Raw genomic sequence first — 16769 nt, 5'->3', positions numbered from 1 at the left:
GCGTTCCGTTAGGCCACGCCCCCAGGCAGCGCCCCCTCCGTCTGGGCCCCGCCCACCAGGGGGCGTGGCCTCCGGGCGGAAGGGGCGTGGCCGTGCGGCGGCCGCCGGCGAGATGGCGGTGGCGGGGGGCGGCGGCGGCTCCTCGGCGTCCTGCGCGCCCTCCGCCCGCGGCCTGGAGCGGCCCGACCCGCTGGCGCGCCTCACCTGCCCCGTGTGCCTCGAGGTGTTCGACAGCCCCGTGCGCGTCCCCTGCGGACACGTGTGAGCGCCTGGGGGCGGCGCCGGGGGGCTGTGGTCGGGCTGGGGGCTGGGGGCTGGGGGCTGGGGGCTGCGCCTCGCTCCTAGGCCCGGTGTCGGTTGGGGCCCTCCCGGTCGGGCCCTCAGGGCCTTGCCTCGGCCTGGGGGACCGTGGGGGTTGAGGCAGGCGTGGTTCGCTCGCCCCCTGCTCACCCCCCTGTGGCTGCCCCAAGGCCTCTCTGACCGACACTAAAATCTGCCGTTATTTAATATTTTCCGTGGCTTTCTCTCCTGGAGGGCACGGAGGCTGAGCGTACCTGCTTGTGGTGCTGCCTCTCCCCGGGGCTGCATGCCAGCAGGGCCTGGGCTGCCAGGAGCGCTCCTCCCACCGCCTCTCATCCTGGTTTCTCTTTCCTTTTCCCCCTCCAGGTTTTGCACGCCATGCCTGCAGGAGTGCCTCAAGCTCAAAAAGCCAGTCTGTGGTGTCTGCCGCAGCGCCCTGGCGCCTGGCAGCAGGGCTCTGGACTTGGAAAAGCAGATCGAAGTGACAGAAACCACTTGTAACGGCTGCAACAAAAAGGTACAGGGGGGCTTCAGAATGAGGGGTGCGTGGTGTGCCTGTACAGCACTACTGCTTCCAGGGAGGCAAATTACTTTCTGCTTTCTATGGAATTGGGTCAAATTGTTTTGCTAAGTGCTGCTGATATTCTATATAGGCAGCACCCAAGTGTTGATATTCTTTCAACAGTTTTTTTGGTTTATTGTTACCTCCCCAGGAAGTGGATTTCAAGTGAGAGATGTTATTATAAAAATAACAATAAAATGCTGCTTCTGAAGCAGATTCTGTGAGCCTGTGGGAGGACCATCATAGTGAAAGAGTGGATATGATTTTAGATAGTGATCACCTAAGCTCTTAAACAGAAGTTTATTTGTTTCATTTGAAACAGTTAAAAGACCCACTTTACTTATTTGAGCAGTTACGTTCTGTGGAGGTGCTGTTGGTGTCCCGCATGTTGAATACATGCACCACGTCTTCCTGTTGGTTCCTTCCTCTTTCTAAAGTTAGACTACTTAGCACTGAGTCTAGAACAGAGCATCTTAACTGGTGGCAAAACAAAAAAAGAAAAGGATAACTAGACACTAAGGTGAGAGCAGCACTGTTCAGTTGATTTCACTTTTAATTTCAGGTTAGCCTTTTCATCGTTGTAGCCAATAGAAAATTGTGGTGTGCTGATTACTAGTTGTTCAACCTGTAATTAAATCTATGCTGCAGTCTGTGCTAAAAGCCAAATTTCATTTTTCATTTATGGCCCCTTCTCAGCAGTGAGGTAAACAGGCTTTTTATAAAGTACATTTTCTCATGTTATAACATGGGTTAAGTCAAGTAAGCTGTCCTAAACAGTACTGTATTTGTAGAATGTTACAGGCAGCAAAGTTATAGGTTAACTAATCTGTAATCTTAAAGCTTTCCACCTTACCAGCTGAACTGTCTGTTTCTTTTCTGCCTTAGCACTGTCTGCAGTAAGCTGCTTTATTTGTGTTCTACTTCTGCTTGGAATTGTAGAAGTGAGTGCAAGTAATTTAAATTAACATTCCTATGTAATTGTCTTCACAGATGTTTCTCTCAAAGATGCGCAGCCACGCAGCTTCTTGTTCAAAGTACCAGAACTATATCATGGAAGGTGTGAAAGCTGTGACTAAAGAACCACTCCACAACACCAGGTAACCTGCTGTTCTCTGGAAACACTTGCCTTTAAGATCACAAAAAGAGGGCTGAAAAATTGTTATAAAGTCTCGGACTTGATTCCTAGAAGAGGTCTTCTAGCTTTTTTTGTTGTTTTAAACTGCATTATGGTCGTTCATGCAAACTGTAGAGTTCTGCAGTAAAAGCAGACATTACCTTTTCACTCAGTTTGTTCGTTAATTGTTAATCCTTTTGCAACAAAAAAAACGTTATCCTTTAACTGACTGTGCATAAGCAAACTCTTTGCCTTTTTTATGTCGTCTATGCACAAGACAAGATCAGGGTACCTGGCAGAAACATTTCTTTAATAATAGCTGTCTCTCTGTCTTTTAATGCTAGTAATGGAGGGAATTTGGAGCTGACTGCAGCTTGCTTATCTCCATTTTAGCATTCTGGATGGTACCCCGTGCATTTAAAAAGTAATAAATAAAAAAAATAATAATAATAATACATGGCACTTGTAGGCTTTATAGAAATAATTTTATGTAAAAATGTATGACATTAAGAGTTCCTTGAGATATCGTCAGGAATTAAAAGGCTGATTCTTAAAATCTGCTTGTCTTAATTGCATAGATTAATTTTTAGTAGCTAGTAAGATAACTTCAGAGTAGTGAATCCCAAATCTTTCAACTTTTTGAAAATGATAGAATGTTTTGTACTTCTAACTCTATGGAAATAATAAATTGCTTCTTTTTTTCTCCCTCAATTAGGAACTTCCCCAATCGCTTCACCTTTCCTTGTCCATATTGCAGCGAGAAAAACTTTGATCAAGAAGGACTAGTTGAGCACTGCAAAACATTGCACAGCATGGATGCAAAACAAGTGGTAATAAAAAGTCTTGGTGCAGGAATTGCAATGAAGTCTAGTCTTAAATCCCTTTGAAACAATGAATTAGAGACTTACTGCTTGAAGTTAAGTACATATTTATAATTGCTTCTGTTAAAGTCAAATGCGGGTATGCTGTTTGTTTACTTTAAGTTCTACGTAATTTTAATTTTGCTTTTCGATCCATTCTCTGAAGGTGACTAATCTCAATTCATACTGCATCTACTTCACGTATTTGTCTCATACTTGCAAAGTGGTAGGCTTTCAAAGTGAACTAGGCACAGTAACAGACATACAATTAATACAGTAATTTGAAAAAAATCTGTCTTCAGTAATAAGGGATTATAAACTACTGTGGAAAAAATGATTGAAAAATTTATATTTCTAGTAGTCTTTATCTGCTGATACTGTATCTCCTATAAAAGTAGTTGCAAAACTTGGAATTGAGTTTGAAGCTTTCATTTGTCTTTAAAATTCTTTGAAATCCCAAATTTATTTAGGAAAAAAAATTATTGGAGAGAGGTGATCTTTCAAAGTGACCAGGGAAACTTCTCTGTCACTGAGAAATGAAGCCTGAAATCTTCTAAAGCAAGCAGCTGTGATCAATTCTAATTTACAATATGTAGAGAAGACTACACTGTTCCTATTCAAAGGTCTAAGACCTGAATTTAAATAATTCAGGGTTATCAGAGGCTTCTGTGAATGACCCAGCAAAGTAACTGATGTCACTTTGCGTACAGAATAGTGATAGTTATGAATCTCAATCTTCAGTTTTCCACAGTCTCTGTCCTACCTCTTCTAGTATAAATGTTGAAGCACTTAATTGTTGGGGCTTTTTTATTTATTTCTCAAAGGTTTGCCCAATTTGTGCCTCGATGCCGTGGGGAGATCCAAATTACAGGAGTGCTAACTTCATGGAACACCTTCAGAGACGACACCGGTTTTCATACGATACTTTTGTGGTACGTGTTTCTTCACCCTTGGAATACGTGAGCCTGATGACTCTTAAAACCCAGCTGTTTTTATGTAGCCACTACTGTAAAATGTAGTCCTTGCAGATGGTATAATGAGAGACGTTGAATTATTGGTAAGTCAGAGGAGGAGACAGCTGGTTTTGTGTTGTGTTAACCAATATGGCCCTGGCAGTAAAAGAATTTCTGTACCCTTTGTTCATAGGATTATGATGCCGATGAAGATGATATGATGGCACAGGTTTTGATGCGTTCTTTGCGGGATAAATAAAATAAAAAAGAAGACTAATTGTCAAACCAAGCTTCCATGAGAGGGAAATGGCCAGCATTCTTGCACTTCTCCCTGTCCATGCCAAGATGAACTCAGGCATTCAGAAATGTGGAAGACTTTAATCTTAGTTTTCAATCCCCGTTTGATCTTTTGGTATCATTCTTGGTTTTTATTAATATGACTATGTTGTTCAACCACGTAAGGCTAATTTTCTTATTTGTTTCACACAAAGCTTATTTATAGGTCAGTGTGGAGGAGACAGTTCTGTTTTCCTTCACATCTGCCTGTTTTCTGATTGCTTTCTGCCAGTTGTGCTAGTTTGACTAAAGCCAGAAATACTCTAAATTGACTGGCATGAACTAGCTGGTAAATCTCTTCTTCCCCCGATCTTGTTTACATTTCTTAAATGATAGTATGAGAGGTGTCTTTGTGGCTCTTTTCCTTTAGTGAGACCCCTAGGTGCTAACTCACCAGATCAGTTCCTGTTTCAACTGGCCTATGATGCCTGTGATGTCATGTTTACCAGTGTTTGAATTCTCACAGGCAGCCTCTCAATTATATGGAAAACATGTCTTCAGTATGTCTTCAAACTGCAACATTCCTTAGCAAAAATGTTTGAAGCTGAGTAAGAAACTAGTTCAAAACACTTTAGTTCTACACCTGATTACGATTTTGTTCCGTACTTTGACCATAATTTCTAGCCTGCCTGGAAAACAGAACTTTGGTGTTAGCTAAAATGCATAACTTTCAACTGTTATAGCAAATATTAATCATTTGTTGGCCTTACTAAATTGGTGTTTAAAAAATCGGTTTTCTAGGAATCTTAAGCCTTATGCTTGTAGGGGAATTCAGAAGCTTTTTCAATATCCGTATCTTATGTAAACTAAAAATTTCATATGTATATTCCTAGTTGTTCCATCCCTCAAGGCAAGCTGGTAGCAAAACTTATAACCCGTAGCACTTGCACAGCACTGCCTTCTGCATTGCAGATTCTAACAAGAATTTTGAATTCCTGTTTTTACTTAAATGTCGCTAAGGTAGCTGAAGCTGTACTTAGATTGTTTTCCATATACATACAGTATGGAGGTATAGCTTTCAAAGAAAATGTAAAATATAAACAAGTTTGAATTCATAGAAAATGGATACTTGATACTCAGTTATACACTTTCATTGTAGAGTTTCATTTTTAGTTTAACACTAATTGCACGATCAATATGCTGAGATCAAGCAGTCTCAGAGACCCAAACAGAACTTGGAAATTGGAGTAGTAGTGCTGAGATGTCTGGTCTCATTGAACTTGGCATGCCTGATTGGAGCAGTGGACCTGCATCACCACAGAACTGAGTACTAATCAATTTATTTGACCAATAAACTTCACACTCTGCAGACTGCAGCATAGCCTTACCCTTAAGAAATGAAACGCACCCCAGCTAAAACATCTTGATTAAACTTTGTGTCCAGCAAGTTTGTGGCTTCTAATATATTTAACTTGGTTTTGGTGTGCTTTCCCTAATGTGGTAAGGCTGGTATAGATTCTCACTGAGGTATCTGCTTGGTGACTGCAATCTTAGTCTTAGGGAAAAAATACATCATTGTGGGAAAAGTACTGTGTTGTGGGGTTGGTGATTCCTAATGCTTGGTCTGTGAAGAGATTACAATGTGCTAGTGGTTGGGTAGGGATTTCTAGGTTCTGGCTATGACAAAGTTTTGTGATAAAGATTGGCCTGAGTCTAGATTTCTGCAACTGTTCTAAGTGCACTTCCATGCAATTCTGATAAAATGTTTAAGGAGCACTTTGAAGCTTCTGAGCAATTAACTTTTGTCATGTTTTTGACTTTTGAAGACAAGTTATAAATAAAGTTCATTTAATTTATAAAACCCTACCTTCATGTCAGCTTTTGCCATTTCTTCCTCCTGGTCCATACACTTCATTTTAGCACCTCCCTAAAAGCAGCTCCTGCTGGCTGTGTAAAGCTGCACGGAGCACACTAGGAACTGGGAAACACTGCAGAGACTTCACCTCTATCTCAACAGGCTGTTTTGTATGGGTTTATTGTTAGTAGCAGCTTCTATAATCTTCCAAACAATGGACCAGATGGGTTATGAAAACCAGTAACCCATCTGAAAATGAGCTCACGTGGTTCTAATCTGGCTATGAGCAAGCTCAAAGCTGAGCTGAGCAGAACGCTGCAGGTGGAGTCTGGTGGGGTAATGTTCATGTAAACCAGAGGAACAAACCCCTGGATTGTCCTGGTGAGTCGGGAAGGGTTGGCTGTCCAGGAGGGCTTTACTTTCAGCGGAAATCTTTCCAACTCCTATGGCTTTAATTCCTCTGCCTGTCAGGTTGTGGTGTTTGTATTCTTGTGTTGTCTTCTGTTTAGCTGGAGACAAGGAGGTGAGAATTGGCTTGCAGCGCCACTGGGCGAGGTCAGTCTAGTTGCTCAGGCGGAGTGATCGTGCCCTGTGACAGAGCTGTTACTGGCTGCACAGCTTGGGTTTGATTTGCTTCAACTTGATACTCAGGAATTATTTCACATGGTACAAAACAAAATGATTGGCTGGAAGATGTGCAGTAGTTCTCCTTTAATTTTGATTAAATTTGTGTGTGAATAAGAAGCAATGTTTTGGCACCTCCTAGCTTGATAGCAGCGGAATTTATAGCGCTGCTTTTTCTGCTGTGCTGAGCATCACACAACCACTCAGGGAAAGCAAGCTGTAGATCTCCACTTAACGCTGAGGAGCTTTGTGTCTTGGCTGCTGACTTCATCAGCCTAACCAACCCAAACTTGTTTACACGCAGGGATATCTCTCAGTGGTATTTGCTGATTGATTTTTAGAAGCCATTCCGGTGAGAAGCACGTGTGCTTTTTCACCTTGATTCATCTCATCAGTGTGCAGGAACTCAATTTTAAAAGCCTTCTTACAGAACAGGCTGGTTTGGGCTGTTAAATCCCATGAAGTGTGACTGCAGAGGAGCCAAGTACTCTGCCAGAGGAACTGCTTTCAGCTCATCAGCAGCTGATCTTGTGGCCGTGGTGAGTCCCAAAGGCCCATTGTTGGCGATAATGCAATCGGGCTGTGAAATGCCCAGTGTCTGGCACAGGGAGCCAGTGAAATTAGCACATAGGGAAAGGGACCGAAGGAGACAGCCATGCATTTGAGCTATTTTTTGTTAATGAATCTGTCTCTGGTCAAACACGGGCCTTAAGATGCCAATAAATTGATGTCGGTATTAATTGCCTGAAACAATCAGCATCACTTCATCTGGAATACCAGCACTAAATCCCTCGGGGCTCGTTGTGCTGGGGGAACAGCATCTTGTAAAGGCTCCTGCCTGTAGTCAGGCACTAACAGCGTGTCCTGGGTTCTGCTGCCTGCATGACAAAGGTGGTCACTGGTGAGCCTGGCACGGGAAGGATCAGCCTCCCTCGCTCAGGGCTTTTCAATCTTAGGCGTTGCTTTGCCATCTCCCCCTGCCCCAGCAGTGCTGACGGTCTGACGAAAATTTTGTGCCCCTTTTTTTGGGCTCTGGCGGGCCCGTGCTGCCAGCAGAGGGAGCCCCATGCGCGCCGCCGGGACCCCGGTACCGGGCCTCCTCCCCACCGGCCGGGGGGCACAAGGGGCGGCTGCTGCTCGTTCTCCGGCATCCGGATTTTCCCTCCGGCAAAAGTGTTTGTTAGCTTGTTTTGTGTTTTTCCTTTTTTTTTTTTTTTTTGGTCTTTTTTTTCCCCTCCCTCCACCCACCAACCTGCAGGACCAAGGCAGGAGCTGGCTTTGCTGGTCCCGCAGAGAAAACCCCACACCTCGGGGGGGTCCCAGCCCCATCACCGCACCCACGGGGGAGCTGCGGCCCCGGTCCCCCGGGGGCAAATCCCAGGGGGAAACACCCGCGGGAAGCCAAGGGCAGTCCGGCAGCAGAGGAGGGAGGGATGCGGCTCCAAGCAATGGGGCGGGGAAGGGGGGGCTGCAGCTGTGTCGCCCCCAAGAGCCTCGCTTCCACTTCTGCATTTGGGGCGGGTTGTGGCCAAACAGCGCCCAGCAGGTGCCGGGCTCCGGGGGGGCAGAGCTGGGGTTGGGCAGTGGGGAGGGAAAAAGGGATGGGATGGAAAGGGCAGGGAAGAAGGGAAGGAGAAAAAAAAAAAAGAAGAGATGGGAAGGGCATAAGGGAAAGAATGGGAAGGGAAGAGCAGGGACGGGACAGGACGCAGAGGTTTGGTGCCCGGCTTCCCCGGGGAGTATCTCCAGGGGATCCCGGGCTGGGCTTTGCACGGAGGACCCCAAACCGCCCCCCACCAGCGGCGAATGCCCAGTCCCGGTCCCCCCTCCCGGCGCCCGCGGCACCTCCGCTCCCCCCGGCCCGGCCCCGGGGCTGGGGCCGGCACCTGCCGGGCTCCCTCCCCACCCGCCCCATTGGCTCCGGGAGCCGGGGGCGGCCCCACCCCGCACCGCCCCCCGGCCCCGATCCCATATTAACGGACGCGGCGGCCCCGCGGCGGGCGGCGGCACTGGGGGCTGCAAGATGCCGCGCTCCTTCCTGGTGAAGAAGCACTTCTCAGCCAGCAAGAAGCCGAACTACAGCGAGCTGGAGAGCCAGACCGGTGCGTGCTGTGCCGGGGGCCCCCCCGAGGGCTTGGGGCTGTTGCACGGCGCGGGGGCGCCTCTGTCCCCGGGGGGGGAGCGGCCGGGAGGTTTTTTGCCTGCCTCTGGGCGGTTAGTTTTGTTAATTGCCACGGGTGGGTTGGTGTCTGGGGTCTCCCGTGCTTTTTGCCCCAGAGAACTCCCCCTGTGGGGTGGGTGGGGGAGCGGGGATGCGACCCCGGGGGCTTTCCCCATGGGGTGGGTTCGGTGAGGACCCCGTAATGCGGGGTGGGCTGGGCCCCTTCTGCCACCTCCCTTGCCTTTGGGTGCTGAGCTCCTGTGGGGTGGGGCTGTGTTCCCCAGGGTAGGCTGGTGTGCCTCACTGCGTGGGTTGGGGTCCCTGGGGTTCCTCTGGCTTTGGGGCGGTTGGGGCATGGAGGTTCCCTTGGGATGTGGTTGGGTTCCTCTGCCCCGGAAGGGTTGCACAGCCCCGTGGTGTGGCTCAGGCACCAAGTTCCTCTGGGTGCGCAGCCCCCCATGGGGTGGGTTGGGGTCCCCTTGCCCCGTTCAGGGGCTGGGCACCCCGCTGAGTGCTGCCTGTCCCCACAGTGCTGGCTGCCCCGCTGCTGTACGAGACGTGCCCGCTGTCCGTCATCCCCCCGCCCGAGGTGCTCGGCCCCGGTGCCTACTACCCGCCGCTGGTGTGGGACGCGGGGCTGCTCTCCAGCCTCTTCCCGGCTGGCCCGGGCACCGAGGCGGAGGCAGCGGGCGGCGCGGCGCCGGCCCTGGACCTGACAGTGCTCTCCAGCGAGGAGGACGAGGGCAAGAGCTCGGGGCCTCCCAGCCCGACCTCAGCCCCCGCCACCGCTGAGCGATTCCGCTGCGCCCAGTGCGCCAAGGCCTACTCCACCTTCGCCGGGCTCTCCAAGCACAAACAATTGCACTGCGATGCCCAGACCAGGAAATCCTTCAGCTGCAAGTACTGCGAGAAGGAGTATGTGAGCCTGGGGGCTCTCAAGATGCACATCCGGAGCCACACGCTGCCCTGCGTCTGCAAGATGTGCGGCAAGGCCTTCTCCCGGCCCTGGCTGCTGCAGGGCCACATCCGGACGCACACCGGTAATGTTGGCTCTCGCCCCTCTCCCTCCTTCCCCTATTGCCCCTGGCTTCCCCGCTCTGCAGCCCAAAGCAAATCAGCAGTTGGGGTATTATCTTGGAAGATAAGGGCTTCCCAAACCCCCTCAGCACATCTCTAAAACGTCCTTTAAATATCCTCCTGGCTGGAACCGAGCGTGGGGTCAAGGCTCAGCCCATAAATCCATGCCGCACCAGCCAGCCCTGAGCTGCCGGCACGTGCTCGCCATGAATTTCACGAACCGGGGCTGTGACGTGCCACTGGGGTGCCTCACGCTGTGCCAGAAGCATCTCTGCCTGAGCACCCAGCCCACCTCCGTGGGCTCCATGTGCTCCCCGGGGCACCGGGAGGTTTGGGATGTGCGTGGGGCAGGTGCTGGTGGCTGCCCCCTGCACCTGTTGTGCGGGGCCGCAGCTGCAGCCCGCCCCGCGCCTACAATGCATCTCCCGAGCATCCTTTGTGACGCTACCGGGACAGTTTAATTGTCGCTTGGCACTGATTTCACACCCTCTCAGCGTACTAAAGATGACGGCTGAAGGAAGCCGGGAAGGCTCGATTGTGCTTTCCAAATTGAGCATACGCGTTTGTTTCTTCCGAAAGAGCCTTTGAGGGGAATTCACCCCGGCCGGGCTTTTCAATGCGAGCCGGGAAGGAGAAGGGGGAGCGCGGGCGCAGAGGAAATAGCTGCACTCACCCTGGAGCCGGCAGCTTTCAGCCGCTATGATATAATTAACAGAGCTTCGCCTCCCTGCCGCTCCGCAGACGGCTCCCTTAGCTTGGGCCGCAGCTCAATGTCGTGGCTGCATTTGTAAGCCGAGCTGCCTTGCCACTCGCAGATGTTACTGGCACCGTTTTTGTGGGGTTCCGACCAGAGTTTTTTCTCTGAGTAGGAAATTCCCGAGTCTGAGGCTTTTCCTCTGAGTGAATGCAGGCTGTGCAGCGCTGGCTGCTGGGCCGAATACTAACAGCCTGCATTCCTTTTCACGCTGCTCCCCACAAACTTTGGCTAATGAATGCCCTGGTCTTTGATATTCTCTGTGTGTTGATGCACTGGTTAATTGGGAACGTTTCTCTTTGTCTCACAGGTGAAAAGCCCTTTTCCTGTACACACTGCAACCGGGCCTTCGCTGACCGCTCTAATCTGCGCGCCCACCTGCAGACCCATTCAGATGTAAAGAAGTACCAGTGCAAAACCTGCTCCCGGACTTTCTCCCGTATGTCACTGCTCCACAAGCACGAGGAAACGGGCTGCTCTGGGACGCGCTGAGGACGCGGTGCCCTGCTAACACTCAACTCGTATATTGTAACTAGTGTCTGTAGGACTTAGCAGCCTCCTGTCACCATTGCCCACCGCCTCGGGCCGCGCGCAGCCCTGCCGGGCCCTAAGGGACTAGCACGCCTCCATTGGTGCCTCCTGTGCAATCCCTGATCCTTCTCCCACCCTGGACATCCGAGGGCACGGGACCGGACTCGTGCTTGAGTGGCAAACTAGAGCCCGAAGCCGTGCGCAGCCGCAGCCCCGGTGCGGGCGATGCCGGAGCCTGCGCTGGGTGCCCAGTGCTGCCGGCGCTCAGCCCTGAGCCCCGGCCGTGCCACCGGTGTGGAGCATTGCAACTGGGAAGCCTTGGGGGTTGGGTTGGTTTTGTTTTGTGTTTTTTTGTTTGTTATTTTTTTTACCATAACCACTTGGTAACTGTTAAGACCCAATATTTTTGTAATGAAGGACAAGGAGCGTTAAGACAGGCCCCCCCCCCCGCCCCGATTGTATATATGTCGCCTGTAGAAGGTGTAACTATGCAATAATACAGTATCACATTAGTTGTGAAGCAGCTGCTTCTCCCCAGCACAATGACAATTTGCAATGCCTACAAGATTAACGGTGTCCATAAAAGGCATTGGTAGCCATTTCAAACAAGAATCCTGTTTACAGAGCAGCTATGCACTCAAGCACCTGTTAATATGACTCTTAACAACTGCTTTTCAAGAGAACTGTGACTAATAGCAGGCACTTGTCAGCTGATACAATGGTGGCCTGTCCAAAGGCTGCCCATCGACAGGTGTGTGCCAAAAGTGCTATTTATGGTTATTGACAGGTGCCTCCTGAATGCATCTTTCTTTGGACCTTGTTTTCACCGAACCATAACAAAGAGGATGTTTACATTTCAAAGGTACACTGGTATTTATATTTTTGTGCCACGATTTTGTACTGATGAAACTTTTTATATAATTATATACAGTTTATTGATATTCAATAAAACGGTTAATTTATAAACTGGTTTTCGTGGGTGTTTCGGGTGGACACGCAGCTGGAGCCGAGCGGGGTGCCGGGGGGGGGGATTGCTCCAGCCCCATCCCGGGCTGGGGTCGCATTTTGGGGAGCAGGGTGCTGGGCTCCAGCGGTGTGCTGGCAGCCTCCTGCTCCCACAGCGCACTCCTGCTGCCGGCTGCAGGTGAACCACAACGCTGTTTGCGCGGCGGGGTCTGCAGAGCGGTTGCCTCCTGGGGAAGGAAAAGGTAGGCTGAGTCAGTTCCTGCCAAATGTGCCGGGGCTGGGGGAAGGCGGCAGCTGTGCTGAGCCAGGGGCTGACGGAGGGGGAGGCAAATGGGGGGGCCGCGATGCATCTCGGAGGCACCTTGTGGGGTAGCACAAGGGTGGCCGGGTGGGCACCTGCTGTCGCTTGATGCTCCCCAACGCCATTGCCGTGGGGACGAGCAGGGCACGAGGCGCCGCGGTGAGCCGGTGTGGGCGGTGTGGCGGCGGAGGTGGCGCATCCTGTTGTCACCGCAGAGCCTGTCGGCATGCACCGTGGGGCTGTCCCCCTGCACTGCCCGCAGCCATGGGGACAGGTGCTCCAAGGCCACCCTGGGAGCCTGTCCGAGGGATTTTCACCAACAAAGCTGTGCCACCGCTCCAAACCTTGCACCCGTGCTGGATTTGGGGCACATGGCACAGCACGGCCGCTCTTTCCTCCTGCCTTCCCGTGGGGCTGCAAGTCTGTCCTTTCGCCCTGTGCTTCCTTGGTGCCATCCCCAGTGCACTGTGTTCCAGCAGGATAAAGGAGCCACCCCTAGCTCTCGTCCCCCCAGCTCCGCGTGCTGGAGGCCTGGCCCCGGTGCTCACGTCCGGCTCCCCGCTTCTCCCAGGGGCTGTTAGGGAGCAGGAAGATGTGTGTGGCTGTAAAACAGAGCAGAGCTGCTGCTCGGCCCTTCTTTAATTAAGAGCTCTCTCGGTATTAACCGACTTTCCCAGCCGCATTCAACTCATTACTTTATTATTAAGCAGGACAGGAAGTTTTGGGTTTTGTTGTCGTGTGTGCTTTTTTCTTCTTTTTCCCAACAGGAAGCGGGGGAAGGGCACTAATTACTTTCAGCTTTCCATCCATAAAATCCTGGCTTCGCAAAAGCAGCTAAACAGTTAAAAAAAAAAAAAAAAAAAAAAAAAAAAAGCCCAATTTTAAGGAAGAACCATCTGCAGGAGCTGGGAAGGAGGGTCAGGGGGCTGATAACGAGGAAGCAAAGCCTGCAGAGCCCTTCCTGCCGGGGAAGTGGCATGGGCACCGGGCTGGGTTCACAGCACTGTTGGTTTGCACCTCTCTCATCCTGCAGGAGCCCTGCTTGCTGATTTGGGGCATTGAGGACCCACAGCATGCACCCAGCCACATGCACAGGCTGTGCCACCCTCCTCTCCCCTCTTTCACTGCTGTCACGGACTCAGAGGAGGGATGTGGGCAGGCAGCACTTTGTGGGATGCTGTGGCCCTGCTCGGATGCACTCTGTTCAGGCTGCTGCCTCTTCCCCACACTGGCGCCAACCCGGGGAATCCTGCCAGCTCTGTTTCAATAGGGTTCGATTAATATTGGTTGGGCAGGCAATGGGAGTTGTGAAAAAAAACTTTTTCTTTTTAGCAAGCTTTGCTGCTCCCAGTTGTGCCCCTGGCTTTGTCTGGAGGCTGGCTAGGCCACAAGGCTTTCTGAGAGAAGGTACAAAACGGGTGGAGGACAGCCTAGGCTCCCACTGGCAAATCCCGCTGGCTTTCAAACACAAATGCAGCCTTAAAACATGGGGAAAAAAAGAAATGCTGCCTGCTCTGAATCACAAAGGAGCAGCCCACTGGCACTTGTGCTGCCACTGCATCTGCTCAATTTGCCCTGCCCGGGTGGGCAGCCTGGCCCCTGCACCCTGGGTACCCGCAGTGGCTCCCGGGGTGTGCCCGGGTCTGGCCGGGCTGCTGCACCAACAGGGTGATGGTCATGGCTCTGATCCCCTCCTCTTCTGACCAGCTGCTCCTTTTCCTACTGCAGAGATGCTTCTGAGCTCTGCACTGAGGTCTGTTGGGGTGTGTGGGGAGCACGGGGCCGGGACTATGATAAGGATGCACTTAGCTCCATCCCAAACCCCTGCCGATGTGGACAAGTCCCTTCTGCCCTTGCCATAAAACCAGGCTAACTGTACTCTGCTACCTGTACGCCATTGGGCTGGTGAAGAATTGCACCCAGGAGCTGGTGTTATGATGAGTTGCAGTCATTTTCCCATTTCATTTTCATGAGAAAACCCCCAGAGCAGCAGCCCTGGCTGCAAGGGGGCACAGAAGCAGCTGTGGCACAGTCCCTTGTCCCCTTGTCCCCTTGTCCCCAGCCTCTGCCTGGTGCTGCACGGTGAAGGTTCACAGTGAAGCCCCAGCAGTTTTTCCCTGTTTTTTCCCCTTCTATTTTAATGCCACAGGAAATAAACACCCCATAAAGCTGCTGCCCGGAGCCCAGGCGTTTCATACAGGTAGAGCTGCTGCAGTTTCGGTGGCAGGGAGCTGGGGGGGGGGGAGGGAGGGAGAGAGAAGCCTGCTCGTAGTGGGAGGAACCATTTGGTGGCCACCTTGTGTGACCATCTGTAACAGATTACGGTGTCAGTGCTCATAAAAGCCGGGATTCAATCAGTCTCCCCCAGGTACCGGGGGGGCCCCGCTGACGGGGCGCGGTGCTGGGCGCAGGCTGTGCTGGCTCCGCGCGCCCGGCGGGGCGGCACGCTGCCGCCGTCGAGCTTTGAACTCCTCCTTTTCATTTCCATGGGCCTCCGCAGGACCTTTAAGCGAGCACGTACGGCCCCCCGGCTGCTGGAGCCCATTCAAAGGTTCAAGGGGAAACCACAACATTCGTTCTCTTCCCAGAGAGGATGGAATTTTTATTCCCTCCACCACCACTACCACTCTGACCTGATGCTGAGTTGAGGGGTTGGGGAAGGGAGGGCAGCAAGGTCCAGAGGGCTGGGGCAGACCCAGGGGAGATACTGGGCTGACCAGAGCTTCGTCCTTTCCTTGCTACTGTGTCACTGTTTGAAATATTCCTGGCTCTTGGAGTGACCTGGGGCACTCTCGTGCAGGGGACAGGCAGGACAAGAAGGGCAGGAGGTTGCGGTGACCTCCTCTGCAAGGGCCAGGCTTCATCGGTTTGGGGAATGCTGTTACCAAAACCACCTTTCAGCCCTTCTGTTCCCAGCTCAGGGATGTGCACGCGGCTGAATAAACAAACAGAGACAGAGCAGGAGCCAGGGAAAGACCCACTATTAAAATCAATCACTGGGAGACTGGCTGTGAGCTGGGAAGGGAACAATAGGAGTTTTGCAGAAGAAGCCGAGGCAGGACAAGGGGCAAGCAACAGCGAACATGGCCCACAGGTTTCCCAGCCGAGATACCTGGAGATTGTTGGGAGATTTGTGTGTTCATCCCCAGGTAGCAGGAAGGGCAGCAGGTGCAGGGCCGGGCTGGGGCTCAGTGAGCCCGTGTCAACACGTTGGCCCAGTAAAAGCCTACATCCATTAACAGCTCACCATAAGGAGTTGGGTTCACAAACAAGCTGCAGGTGTAGCTATTGTTTTTCTGGCTTCAGGCTATTGACATGAGCAATAATCTCAAATTAATCTTTAATCAGATGATAAACTGATAATGCAGGGCTGGGGAGCTGTGGGGCTGGGGAGCTGCGGGTCTTCCTGTGGAAACAAAGAGCAGGGTGAATGTGAAGGAAGGGAGTGAGAGAGACCTGGAAAAAGGCAGCGAGGCTGAGGGACTGGAATAAAATTGATTTATCACCGTGAGTACAGGCAGTCTGCACTGTGGCATCACTGTGGCTTGGCCACGGGCTGTGCTTGCCTCTTCGTGGGCACCAGCTCCATGCCCTGTGCTCACAGGCTTGGGGAGATCTGGCTGCAAATCCTCCCTGCTGCAGTGGCCGGTTAAAGACAAGCCCCACTAGGTTACATTCAATTTCTCCACTCGAGGATTAACAGCTTGGCATGAGGGAGAGAAGTGCGCACAACAAAGCCCCCATCCTCCTGCGAGGGCAAGCGCAGGCTCTCCCAGCCTGGGACCGTGGCTTTACAATAGCGATGCTGTGCTGTAACTTACTGGAGATCTGCCTAGAAAATCATCAGAAAGTATTTTAAACCCGGCATAACATACATATTTATGGATCACCTTCTGTTTTACTGGGCTCACTGAGAGCAATGTGAGGCCTGTTTTACTTTCCCCAGTAAAAAGGCTCATGTTTCATATGCAAAGAGATTGGCGTCTCCCGAGCTAATTAATACGGGTTCCCCTCCACCTCCGCATTTTCCACGCAGGGTTATGCTGGCGACACGTTGTCTGTTGCCCCCATAAAGCCCACGGTGTTGCACATTAGGCTCGCCCGCCGACAATGCGCCAGAGGCCCAACGGGGCACAGCGAGGAAGTGGCGGTGTGCGGCGGCCCGGAGTCATGGCCCTACAAAGAGCTCTGCGGGCCTGCATTATGTCATTACTCAATTAGCCTGGCGGTAATAGCACTTCATTAGAGAGCCGGGCCCTATTCACCGGCCCTAATCCACTTTCTAAAGACGGGCTGCGGCCTTTGAGTGCTTTTCCCGCTCTCCTGGAGGGGCAGAAAGGGGTTTTTGGAAGCATCCCCGTGGCACGCAGGAGGAAGCGCCCTGTGCCACGGCAATGCCGACACGGGGCGGGGGAGGGGCAGCCCCGGGACCCTC

General features: G+C 51.7%; 2 protein-coding genes across 2 annotated transcripts; both read left to right on the top strand.

Moving 5' to 3' along the window:
• The first annotated feature begins 67 nt into the window (after positions 1 to 67).
• Positions 68 to 5931, top strand: RNF114 (ring finger protein 114). Its single transcript, XM_068700237.1, has 6 exons — positions 68 to 261; positions 667 to 817; positions 1853 to 1959; positions 2692 to 2806; positions 3661 to 3768; positions 3983 to 5931. The coding sequence occupies exons 1-6, from the start codon at positions 113 to 115 to the stop codon at positions 4046 to 4048; spliced, it is 696 nt and encodes a 231-aa protein (XP_068556338.1). The 5' UTR covers positions 68 to 112; the 3' UTR covers positions 4049 to 5931.
• Positions 5932 to 8505: 2574 nt separating this feature from the next.
• On the top strand, positions 8506 to 12033 carry SNAI1 (snail family transcriptional repressor 1). The gene is made up of 3 exons (XM_068700492.1): positions 8506 to 8646; positions 9236 to 9745; positions 10847 to 12033. The coding sequence occupies exons 1-3, from the start codon at positions 8568 to 8570 to the stop codon at positions 11026 to 11028; spliced, it is 771 nt and encodes a 256-aa protein (XP_068556593.1). The 5' UTR covers positions 8506 to 8567; the 3' UTR covers positions 11029 to 12033.
• Positions 12034 to 16769: the final 4736 nt, after the last annotated feature.

This window comes from Anas acuta, chromosome 16 (assembly GCF_963932015.1).
Source record: "Anas acuta chromosome 16, bAnaAcu1.1, whole genome shotgun sequence".
NCBI lineage: Eukaryota > Metazoa > Chordata > Aves > Anseriformes > Anatidae > Anas > Anas acuta.
The sequence above is the reverse complement of the archived record's forward strand: the minus strand, read 5'-3'. Positions and strand labels throughout refer to the sequence as shown.